Consider the following 12,811-nt stretch of genomic DNA (forward strand, 5'->3'; position numbering starts at 1 on the left):
TTATTGACTACTTCAAAACCTTTGACTTTGTGGATCACAATGAACTGTGGAAAATTCAAGAGATAGGAATACCAGACCACCTTACCTGCCTCCTGAGAAATCTGTATGCAGGTCAAGAAGCAACAGTTAGAACCAGACATGGAACAACAGACTGGTTCCAACTTGGGAAAGGAGTCAAGGCTGTATATTGTCACCCTGCTTTTATGCAGAGTACATCATGTCAAATGCCGGGCTGGAGGAAGTACAAGCTGGAATCAAGATTGCTGGGAGAAGTATCAATAACCTCAGATATGCAGATGACACCACCCTTATGGCAGAAAGCAAAGAAGAACTAGAGAGACTTTCGGTGAAAGTGAAAGAGGAGAGTGAAAAAGCTGGCTTAAAGCTCAACATTCAGAAAACTAAGATCGTGGCATCCAGTCCCATCACTTCATTGCAAATAGATGGGGAAACAATGGAAACAGCGAGAGACTTTATTTTTGGGGCTCTAAAATCACTGCAGATGGTGACTGCAGCCATGAAATTAAAAGACCCTTGCTCCTTGGAAGAAAAACTATGACCAACCTAGACAGCATATTACAAAGCAAAGACATTACTTTGCTGACAAAGGTCCATCTAGACAATGCTATAGTTTTTCCAGTAGTCGTGTATGGATGTGAGAGTTGGACCATAAAGAAAGCTGAGCACCGAAGAACTGATGCTTTTGAACTGAGGTGTTGGAGAAGACTCTTGAGAGTCTCTTGGACTGCAGGGAGATCCAACCAGTCAATCCTAAAGATAAACAGTCCTGAATATTCTTGGAAGGACTGATGCTGAAGCTGAAACTCTAATACTTTGGCCACCTGACGTGAAGAACTGACTCATTTGAAAAGACCCTGATGCTGGGAAAGATTGAGGGTAGGAGGAGAAGGGGACGACAGAGGATGAGATGGTTGGATGGCATCACCAATGCGATGGACATGAGTTTGAGCAAGCTCTGGGAGTTGGTGATGGACAGGGAAGCCTGGCATGCTACAGTCCTTGGGGTCACAAATAGTTGGACACAACTGAGTGACTGAACTGAACTGAGTAAATTAAACAGAAATGCCAGAAGAAAGTTACAGAATAAGACTGCATATCTGCATGCTAGACCAGGTGATCACAGCTTTGAGCAGAGTTGATTGGGATTATACCTCGTCACTGAAAGCAGTGTATTTAGGGAGGAAGAGCCTGGATTTGAGATGGGAGGCAAGTTCCAATTCTAGTTCTGTCTGTGTGTTATTAGAAGGCCTGGACTTGTGTCTCAGTGTCTGTACTTGATAGCAGCTGAATATAAGAGATGTCATTGCTTCTGGGCCCACTCCATGGACAGAGCAAGGAAATATAGGGACACACACTTGTGTTTATACCTATGTACACCTGCGTTTGTTTATCTTTTGTAGAAACCATGAGTTTACACTGACTTTAGTTACAATCCAGTGTCAAATTGTCGATTCTAGCCTTCCACCTTTTTATATCTGTTCCTTCATTCTCTTTTCTGAGAGTGGGAAATCTGACTCCTTTATCCTCAAAATATTTACTTATTTGTTCAACCTCCTGGATATCACCAGTCTCTCTACCACGCCACTCATCTTCTTGGCCAGTGCTGCTGACTCAGACCTTCGTGCTTTGGCTGAGTTTCTCCCCAGGTGCTGACGGGTCACTGCTTGTGGCCCTTCTCTACCCAATTTGTTCTGTTATACATGTGATTTCAAAAGTTTTTTTTTTTTGGTAGGCCTAGAGAATTCTCAAGCAGTATGTGTTCTTGCTGGCTCTGATCACTCAGCTTCACTGACAGGTAGGTAACTTGCCATTCAGAATTATGGTTGTTTTTGCTTCAAGTGTTGCTGTTGGGATACAGATGGAAGAGCACAGATGATGGAGTTGAGATAATGATGCCACTGCTGGTGTGATCTTAGCAAGTCACTTTACCTTCCTGAGACCATTGACTCGTCTATAAAATATTTTGGGGATAGTTTTCAGAATTTCATTTGATAATACACATTAAAACAGTCATGTGAAATAGAGGCTCACTTCCTTTCCTCTGAGTTTGTTTTCTCAGCTATACAATAGGGATAAAAATATCTTTCGGAATAGTTGTGATTGTCAAATCATATAACCAACAGTAAATTTATGTATAACGTACTGTTACTCATCTAATCTTCTTTGATGTCTAATGTAACTATTTTAAACTTCCCTGGTGGCTTAGTCAGTGAATAGCTTTCCAGCAATGCAGGAGGCCCGAATTTGATCCCTGGGTCAGGAAGATCCCCTGGAGAAGGGAATGGCTACCCACTCCAGTATTTTTGCCTGGAGAATCTCATGGACAGAAGAGCCTGGTGGGCTATAGTCCATGGGGTTGCAAAGAGTCAGACACGACTGAGCGACTTAACACATACACACATATAACTATCTAAGCTTTCTAGCTTCTCTAGCTTTCTCTTCTCTAGCTATTTAATCTCAAACTAGCATATTTTTGCTTTGCTCTGTCACTCTTTGCGATCTTGTTTAGTCCATGGAATTATCTAGGCCAGAATACTGGAATGGGTAGCTGTTCCCTTCTCTAGGGGATCTTCCCCACCCAGGGATCGAACCCAGGTCTGCTGCACTGCAGGCAGACTCTTTACCAGCTGAGCCACCAGGGAAGCCCTGCATCTTTCTATTCCTTTTATCTGTTGCCCTGTCTGTTCTCTCTGTTTATCTTCTCTATTTTATTTAACTATGTTTCTATTTTTATCTTCCATCTTTCTATCTAACCAAGGTCTCCATATACTGCTAAGTCTAGTTGTGTGTTTATTTTTCTAATCTATTTTATGTTTTTATATATTTCTCTAGTTGATCTCTCTATTCCATCTCTTTAATTTGCCCCCACTCCAGTATTCTGGCCTGGAGAATTCCACGGACTGTATAGTCCATGGGGTCGCAAAGAGTCGGACACGACCGAGTGACTTTTGCTTTCACTCTCTGTCTAGTCTTTCTTCTCTCACACACCATGTATGTCTCTCTGTCTTGGCTGTGTGTCCATCCATCCATCTATTTGACACACTTAGCCAATACAGTATAAACTGTCTAGTGACAATGCCGCATTTTGATTTGGTTGCCTTGGCTCTTTGTAGCTGCACAGGCTTTTCTCTAGTTGCAGCAAGTGGGAGCTACTTCTAGTTGTGATCCAAGGGCTTCTCACTGTGATAGCTTCTCTTGTTGCAGAGCACATGCTCTGGGGTGCATGGGCTTCAGTCTAGTAGTTTACCACACCTAGGAGCTGTGGCACGTGAGCTCAGTAGTTGCGACTCCCAGGCTCTAGAGCACAGGTTCAGTGGTTGTGGGCTTAGTTGCTCTGTGACGTGGGATCTTCCTGGATCAGGGATTGAACCCATGTCTCCTTGATTGGCAGCTGGATTCTTTACCACTGAACCACCAGAGAAGCCCCAGCATTTTCTTGAAAGTGAAAGTTATCTCTCTCAAAGTTTATCTTTTTCCAAGCCCAGATTGGCCTGACTCCTGCAGGTAGACTGGAGACTATAGCTATGAGAGATTTATGTTGGTAAGCCCTCTCGCCCAGAGTTGAATGCGTTGCATTTTTTTAAGCAAAGGGAAATGACTTTCATACACTGTACTTTCAGTGTTTTATGTGGAAATTAAAGATGTGTACACTGTATCTGTAAATTAACGGGGGCCTGCATTCTTCAACATCAAATTTGAGGAGTTGTTATGGTGTCCAGAACACAAGAGCTGTAATGTGAGAGTTTAAACACTTTACAAATTCTGAATTACAGATAATTTGATATTTAATGAATTAAAAGCAGCTAACTAATGAAGGAAATACCTGCTTTTAGCCTCTGGCTCATATTAGGTAGATTTGTAGATATGCTAAAAAGGTTGAGCTGAGATGAATGCCAGCTCTAAGGGACTCTGCTGGGCCTGTGGTCCCCCACCTTCCCTTTTATAGAGGGGATGAGAAGTAACTAGTTCATCCCTTGTAGTCCTTACTAGCTCTGGGAGAAGGCATTCTTTTCCGAGAATAAGAATAGACTAAGAGGTTTCAACTCTTAGTCTGACTTGAAATGGTTCAGTTCAGTTCAGTTCAGTTCAGTCGCTCAGTCGTGTCCGACTCTCCGTGACCCCATGAATCACAGCACGCCAGGCCTCCCTGTCCATCACCAACTCCCGGTTAGTATTATGTAAACCTAGAGATTCTTCTGATTGCTCATTAACATCAATTTCTTCAAAAATCTTATATTACTAAAACTATTTATTATTTCAATGCAGGTACTTTTGTTATGGTGTTTTAAAAACATAGACGTTGAATTTTTTATTGAGATGTACTTCATATATGAAATTCACTCCTTTAAAGTGTGCAATTTAGTGATTTTTAGAGTATATGCACAAGCTATAAATTTGTGCACAAATTGTAAATTGGTTTTGGATATTTTGAAAGTGACTTAAAAGGGTCAAGATTAATATCCCTCTTTCCTGGTCCAGTTCAAGCTGTGACACACTGCATTTTGTTTGGTGCTCTCTAGACCTCTCTGGAGTTGTAGCTTATGTAACTATTTGGCATTGCAGCAGAATTAAATTTTGCCTGCTGATGCAACAGCGTAATGATCTGCATGTGGAAGGCAGTTTGTCTTTGCAAAAAGATGGTTTAGACTTACTAAGATAAATGAAGGCTTATAACAGACACAGGCTCATTGTCAGTGGCACCTTGGTAGCTCAGCAGTCCCTTTCATGGGTGGAGACTTTGTTGAGGGGCTCCACTTCTCTCTTGTAAGGGATCCTCATACTTAATGCATCCTGGTGAGGTCAGGGAGGTTGCCTTCTCTCTAGGCATGAAATAGAACAAATTTGCTGTATGGAACTGCAGTATGTCAGTGCTGCAAGGTCACCTGGGTGACACAAAGACTCCACAGATTTATGGTCCCCCATTTTAGACTTGGGCTTCCCCGGGGGCCCTAGTGGTAAAGAACCCCCCTGCCAATGCAGGAGATGTAAGAGACACAAGTTTGATCCCTGGGTTGGGAAAATGCCCTGGAGAAGGAAATGGTAACCCACCCCAGTATTCTTGCCTGGAAAATTATGTAGGCAGAGGAGCCTGGTGGGCTACCCTCCATGGGGTTGCAAAGAGTCGGACACGACTGAGGGACTGAACACACATTTTAGACTATGAAACAGAGACCCAGAATGTGAAGTGATGTGCCCAGTGTCAAAGAGTGGTCTAGTAGCAGATCTGGGACTTAAACCCCAAGTCTTGGCCTCATATCCTTTAATGATACTGTTTGGCTTCTGATTGTTTTTTGAGAATAGACCAAGCTGCTCCAGGGCAAGCGATGCTGTAAACTTTTATTGGGAGGTCACAGGATGCAGTGGAAGTGGAAAATCTGGCTTCTGGTCCCGCTTGATCCCTAATAAGCCTCTCAATCTTGAAAGTCACTTAATGTCTCTGAGCCTTGGTTAATTTATCTTCTAGAAGAGTTCTGTCTAGGAGAAATATAATGTGAGCTGCATTGCAAAAAGTAAAAAGAAACAGGCGAATTAATTTTAATAATTTATTTTGCTTAACCCAGTATAGCCAAAATATTATTGCAATGTGTAATCAATATAAAAATTATTAAGGAGCCACACTTTTTGTTTTTGCACTGTTTTCGCAATGCATTGTGCTTTTTTTTTTTTTTTTTGTCTTCAAAACATCTCATTTCGACTAGTCACATTTCCAGGGTCCCTTAGCCACCTGAGGGCACTATGTGCTGTACTGTGCAGTGTTACATGTTAGGGTTGGGGAAGCACTTAGAGATCATCCAAGGAGTCACAGACTGTAGATTCATAAGCCATACTGTAGCCTGTGCCCCCTTTTGTTTGACTTCCAGTTAAAGAGTTGTTGAACTTGAATGCCCTCTGGACAACCACGTGGCCTCTGGTTTGCCACAGTTGCCCACCAGTCTGTCCTGGTCACCCGTTATAGTGTTCTTCTCCACCATCAGCTTTCCTCTCCAGTCTTCAGCTGGTGAAACTCAGGTTTGGAGAGGAGGTGGTTTGTCCAAGGTCAATAACTAGTTAGCAGATCCAAGAACAGAAGCCAGAGTCACTTGACTCTGAATTTTCTCTTTTTCTATTAAATCACAATGTCAGTCAGTCTCCTTCCTGCTTATATCACAGGATTATTGTGAGGTTCAAATAAGCTTAAGTGCTATGCGAATGTGATATGATAACTTTATATTTTCCGCTGAACAGTGCATGTGGGGAAATCATCAGATATTTATAAAGTTTAAACTTTAAATAATTTGCCTTTTAATGTTATTTTGAAAAGCTGATATATATTTTTCCTAACAAAAGGTAAGCATTTATTTTAAAAATGTAGAAAATGGAGAACCATATGTCTTGCACATGGTGGATGTTGAATAAATATTTGTTGAATGAATTAATGAAAAAATAAACTCACTTTCCTGTTCCTTGACAAACTGTTAAGAACATTTGGCCTTTTTTCCTATTTATGGAATTAAAAAAAATCTTATGTATCATGCTATACATGAATTTGGTATCTTGCTTTGCTCTATTCAATATTGTAGGGTAAGAAGAATACAACTTCTTTGAACCACTTTTTTCCCCCAAACTCAGGTTATTTTCCATCATTTTGGGCTAATGTTTCTTCACCTCTTTTGTTTCCCTTCTGTTTGTTTAAAGATGCAGGAGAGCTGTATGTTTGGGGAAGCAACAAACATGGGCAACTAGCTTCCCAGGCTGCTTTCCTCCTTCTGCCCCAGAGAATAGAAGCACATTGTTTCCAGAATGAAAAGATCGCTGCTGTCTGGAGTGGGTGGACACACCTGGTTGCTCAGACAGGTGAGAGAGCGGCAGGGAATTTGTGGTTGGGAAGAGCAGCTGGGGGACAGCTGTCTAAAGAGCTATGAAAGCGCGGGATTAGGTAGGTTGGTTTTCACTGATGAAAAGCTTGAAGGACTGGGAAAGGGAGGACCTGAGATCTATTAATAGTTCTGCAGTCAGTCAGATATGTGGCTTTTCCTCTCTGGATCATAGATTTCTACCCAAAAACATAAGGCTGGGTTAGGTTAACTCATTGTGGTTCTAAGGGTCCCTGAGGTTTTAAGAGGGAATAGGCACCACCCAGAAATTTGTCCAGGTTGTTGGGAGGGTCTTTGCCTTGTCATAGCTAAAGGAGTGACTGTATTTGCATTTCCATCTGAGTCTGAATTCAAGGCATCAGAAACTGTTAAGTTAAATGTTCAAGATTGAGGCAGGAGCATTATTTTGAGTCCTAGCTGGCATGGTATTTTGGTTTGGATTTTTATTAGCCCTAACAAACTCTGTACATTGATTCAAATATCTCACATGTTCCCTCAGACGTTACTTTCCCAGGCCAGGCCATCCAGCTTTTGGCATCTTTATCTTTTCTTGATTCATCTTCATTGTTTCTCATCTTTCCCTTAGGGCATTTCTTCTATCCTAGTCTTCATATTCCTGACTGTGTTCTCAGGGTTTGTTTTTTCATGGCCACCCTTCTTCCCAACCTTCCTAGAGCTCTTGCTGACTGACGGAGTTTCCCAGGCCGGCAGGTTGTAATTCTTAAGATCCATTATCATGTCAAGGCCTTGTGAACTTCTGGGGCTCTCAGGAGTCCCCTTGCTTGCTCTTGTCCTGCTTGTTAGCGACATGCCAGTCTGTAGACCCCCAAATACCTGATGACTTATGCCTTCTGACGTCTGTAGGTTTTCAAGTCCGCTTCAGTTATCCTTGGTTAGTTGAACACACAAACATAGGCTTAGGAGTATTTACATCCATGATGCTTTTAAGATTTCTCTGAAATAGAGGCCTGTATAACCAAGATGTATAATAAACTTTCTGCATTTACTTTTTCAGAGGATGCTCTAATGATGTCATTCATTTGGAGGCACATCATGACTTTCCTCACAGTAGTTCAGACTGCTTAAAGATTGGGACCATCTACAGAAATTTATCTTAAAGAGACTCTCTGAACATAGTAGCTACTTATTTGTATAATTGTTAACTGTTTCTCTCCTCCTCCTGACAGTGAGTCCTGTGAGAGGAAGCCCCATATTAGTCTTGCTCACATCTGCGTCTCCACTGCCTCCCAAAGAAAGTATTCACTGGCTGCATTAAATTGTTTCTAGTTAAAAGAGACTAAACATACTCAAATGAGGCAGGGTAGACTGTGAGGATTTCTTCCCTCTTTCCTTGGACTCACTGGTCCATGATCAGAAGGCTTTAGTTTGTCTCTTTGAATTCGGTTATTGTTTATTGGGAACCTTTTGAGCAGTGGGCTAAGCTTGAAGAAACAGAGGAGGCGGGCCATGCCCTGTCGGGGCTTCCCAGGTGGCTCTAGTGGTGAAGAACCCACCTGCTAATGCAGGAGACATAAGAGACACAGGTTCAATCCCTGGGTTGGGAAGATCCCTTGGAGAAGGCAATGGCTACTCACTACAGTAGTCTTGCCTGGAGAATCCCATGGACAGAGGAGCCCAGTGGGCTACAGTTAATGGGGTTGAAAAAGAGTTGTTTATGACTGAAGTCACTTGGCACACACGCATGCCCTGTCACTGCCATGTGCGGAAAGGCTTAAGTCTGAGAGTACAGAGATAGAAGGTTTTACCCATCCATCCACCCATCGTACAGATGGTGAGGACCCATTTGTGTAACACTCCTTGTGTTTGATCCTAATCCTGCCCTCAAGGAGCCCCCTGTCAGTAGGGGAGACAGGCCTGGCATCAGATTTCAGTGCATCAGTGGAGCCAAGTCACCGTGCAGAAGTGGCACAGACACTGGCAGTAGTGTGAGTCACTGGTTGTTAACAGGTGGGCGTTTCATGCTTAGTCAGTCTTCAGAGAATCGCAGTGCAGCAGAATACACTTACTACCAAGCGGTAGTGGCTTTAGTTGAGAGTCAGTAAGCCTGTTAAGTGGTTAGGCAGCTGACTAAGGAAAGGCATAGAGATGCTGCTGCTTTGGTTCTGGCTTTGCACCGTTGGAGCTCATTCTGATCTCCACGTCTGGGCCAACAGCGCGGCCCTCGGGGTGGGAGGTTGGAACCCTTGTCCCTGACACTGCCTGAGTCACCCCAGCTTCTCTGTGGGGCTCAGTTTCAGGTTTCTTCCTCCCCTTGAAAGCATGGTCTTTGGGTAGAGATTCAGCTGTTTAATTAACTTGTTAATTCAGATCTCTTGTTTGTGCGCTTTTTCCCTTTCCCCTTTCTCCTGAGTGCAGAGTGGTTGGAAGCTGGGATGTTGGAGTGACCTGGTTGCCGCACTGAGTTTTGGGTGGATGAGAGTCCCCTGCTGTTTGATTCACCAGTTTTACCCTCCTCCCCAGCAGCCGTGGACACCTTTGCCCTGGCGCGGTGTCATTGAAAAGAAACAGCCAGGGCCTCCAGTTTAATCAGACCCAGCTGCTCATGTTAACGGGAACAAGATTGACTTACAGGCTCAGAAGCAACTCATTATTGGAACAAGGAGTTATTTGATTCGAGTTGTTTTCACAAGCTCCGGAGGAGAATGGTTCCTGGGACCTACCTGCAGCCACATCAGCACAGAAGGCTGCCTCCTGTCTCATTCTGCAAGGCATTAGTGTGTGATATTGGTTAAAAACAGCTTATGTGCTGTGACCATGGGTCTGCCCAGTAAGGTGGGCTGGATTGGGTTAGGATGAGAGCAGGGAAGTAGACAGTGCTCTCCCCTTACTCGTGTGATAGTCCCTACACCAGTGACTCCCAGCCACAGGCCACTTTGTACCTTGGAGGATGCTTGCAAGGTTTCAAAATGTGTCTGGTTGTCACATCTGGGGTTGGGGTGCTACTGGCCTCTAGTTGCTTCAGGCCAGGGATGCTGCTAAATGTCCTACAGTGCCGAGGCGGAACGCGGAACACGCAGCCCCAGATGTTAGTGGTGCCACCATCAAGGAACGCTGCCCAAGACGGCCACCCCCAGCGGTAGGTGCTGAGCGAGGGCAGTTCACATGGTGCCAGGATAACTTTTACAGTTCATCCGCATGGGACTCTGGGATGCAGTCTCTGCCCTCCCCCATCAGGAGTCTGGTGCCTGCCTGCAGTGCTTGCGATGGAAAAATACTTTTCTCCGTTAGTCAGAAGCACTTGGAAAGAGTCCAGGAGAACCTGTTCTAATCTGGGAAAGCTGGCAAGGTACCTGTGTCTCAGGCTGGTGGAGCTGCATTCTAGAAACCTTTCCCAAGCTGCTTAATGTCCCTGATCATTGTTCTCGGGAACTTCATGGGACTCCTGGGTGACTTTATTCGGGCTTGGTGACCTGCAGCTGTCTCTTCTGAGATTCATGATTTCCTGGCCTGAAGTGCTTCCTGTGAGAACTGGATGGTAGATCTAGGTGCCTTCTTAGTTGGTGACCTTAATGAAGTCATTTCACCTGTCTAGGCTTCAATTTCCTCATTTCTCAAGCCAGGATGTTAAAACCTACCTCCCTTCTGTGAGCAGCTGCCAGAGGGTTCAAATGAGTGAGTCTGTGTGAATGGCTCTGTGCTGTGTGCTGTGCTTAGTGGCTCAGTTGTGTCCAGCTCTTTGAACCCCATGGACAGTAGCCTGCCAGGCTCCTCTGTCCAAGTAATTCTCTAGGCAAGAATACTAGAGTAGGTTGCCATGCTCTCCTCCAGGGGATCTTTACAAACGAGGGATTGAACCCAGGTCTCCCACATTGCAGGCAGATTCTTTAGTCTGAGTCACCAGGGAAACCCAAGAATACTGGAGTGGGTAGCCTATTCCTTCTTCAGGGGATCTTCCCAACCCAGGAATCAAGTGCAGGGGTCTCCTGCATTGCAGGTGGATTCTTTACCAGCTGAGCTACCAGGGAAGCCCATGAACGGTCCTAACTAATTGTAAAATGCTGCATATGCCTAAGTGGGGGTGACTGTGGTTAGGGTGTGTGAGCATAATATTAAGGAATTAGCAGGTGCTTTTAGAAAGGCTTCTATTTCAGCAGGGTCCGTGCAGGGCTGGAGTCAGGGCTCATGAACTGGCGAGGGATTTCTTGCTTGAGATCCATCTCTGACAGGCAGTTTTCTGAGGTTTTTCACTTACATTCAGCGGGCATGTAGCTCTCTGATATGATCAATATAGGATTGTCATGGCCTTACAGGTAGTTTTCCCTGTTAAAATCTCTGATCACATTCTTCTTCCTTCACCCCAGTTTGGAACTGTATACATCCATTTGCATTCTTAAAAAGAATCTATTTATTAGGCCGCGCTGGGTCTTCACTGCTGTGTGTGGGTTTTCTCCAGCTGCGGCGAGCGGGGGCTACTCTCTAGTTTCGGTGCGTGGACTCTTATTGGAGTGGCGTCTCTTGTTGTGGCTCCCAGGCTCTAGAGCGCGGTAGTTGTGGCGCGTGGGATCTTCCTGGATCAAGGATTGAACCCGTGTCCCCTGCATTGGCAGGCAGATTCTTAACCACTGGACCAGCAGAGGAGTCTCACTTGCATTCTTATTTAACGTCTAGGCTGTAAATTCCACGCGAGCAGTGTTTGTTCACAGCTGCATCCCCAGCACCTGGCACAGGCCTGGGCACATGGTGGAGGGTTAGTAGCTAATTGCTGGATGAATGAACAAACGGCGAGGGAGAGAAGCCTGGCTTTGGAGTCAGACGGGCCGAGGTGTGACTCTCAGCTCTGCCAGCTTCTGGCTGTGTGGTGGCAGCTCCCCGTCACCAGCCCCCACCCCCGTAGTTCAGGCCATGTCCCCTCTTGCGGGTCCCACAGCGGCCCCTGCCTGGTGACCTCATCTTCACACATGCATTCAGCCCCTCTCACCCACTCTGTTCTCCATCTCTCAGTTGGAAGATCTTTTCAAGCCCATGTGTCAAGTTCCAGTGTCTTGACAATGGGAAGACAATGAAGGGAGCAATGGCAAGAAAGTGCATTTATGGCAGCACTGAGGCTGGAAATTCTACTTTTCAGTAATTTTTTTCCCCTGCCTTCATTGCTCTTAGGATAAAGACAAGTCCTTAGTGGTTGCCAGGCCCTGCATGGTCTGCCCTCTGTCTGCCTTTCCAGCCCTGCTTCTGACCATGCAAACCCTTGATCTCTAGCTGACCTCTCCTCTGGCCTTGGTACCTGGAATGCATCCTGTATTTCCCATCATAGTACCTTTGCAACTGATGTTCCTTCTATTTGTTACACTTATCGCTGCTCTCCTTCATTTTGACTTAGTTAAATCCATTCCCCCCCAACACCTGAACTTAATTATCACTTCCTCAGGGAGGCCTTCCCTTGACATTCCTGCCTCATCATTGTTCCCTTTTATCTCTTCTCAAGCACTACAGCCTCTCCTTTGTGCTGTTTTCTATGGGATTCTTTAACCCATTTCCATCCCACTAGATTGTAAGCGCCATCTGGACAGGAGCCACATCTGTTTAGCTCAGCATTATGTCCTCTGTGCTTAGGAGAGTACTTGGCACATCCAAGGCAGGTACTCACTGCATGCCGGACAAATGAATAAGCCTAAGTTCTCTGAGCTTATTTCCTCATTAGGAAAGCAGGGAAAGTTTGCTGACCTTGGATGAGGATTAAATAAGATGGTGTATCAAAGCTTCCCGCATCCAGCACAGGACTGGGCTTGCGTCGGTTCAGTATGCCTTAGCTTCCTCTGTCCTTTGAAACTGGAGCGATCAGGAGGTCAGATGCCCCATATCTTCTCTTTCCGGCACAGGTCTCTGTGGGGCTGGATCTGAATGTCTCTGGACCGGTAACAGGTTAACTCAGGACTCTCCTGGCGAGTGCAGAAAGATCAGTGCTTGAAGATGCTAAG

General features: G+C 44.9%; 1 protein-coding gene across 6 annotated transcripts in view; it reads left to right on the forward strand.

Moving 5' to 3' along the window:
* Positions 1–12,811, forward strand: part of SERGEF (secretion regulating guanine nucleotide exchange factor) — a 244,212-nt gene that overhangs the window by 22,063 nt on the left and 209,338 nt on the right. For 5 of the 6 annotated variants that reach the window (XM_055423265.2, XM_088843043.1, XM_088843044.1 and 2 more), the window contains 2 exons: positions 1,754–1,816; positions 6,697–6,855. In XM_055423265.2, the coding sequence (XP_055279240.2) occupies positions 1,754–1,816; positions 6,697–6,855 (222 nt within the window). The remainder of the gene's footprint in view (positions 1–1,753; positions 1,817–6,696; positions 6,856–12,811) is intronic. The other variant, XM_088843042.1, reaches the window with a different exon arrangement.

The sequence above is a fragment of the Moschus berezovskii genome, chromosome 14 (genome assembly GCF_049115385.1).
Source record: "Moschus berezovskii isolate FMDL1 chromosome 14, NW_MosBer_1.0, whole genome shotgun sequence".
Lineage (NCBI taxonomy): Eukaryota > Metazoa > Chordata > Mammalia > Artiodactyla > Moschidae > Moschus > Moschus berezovskii.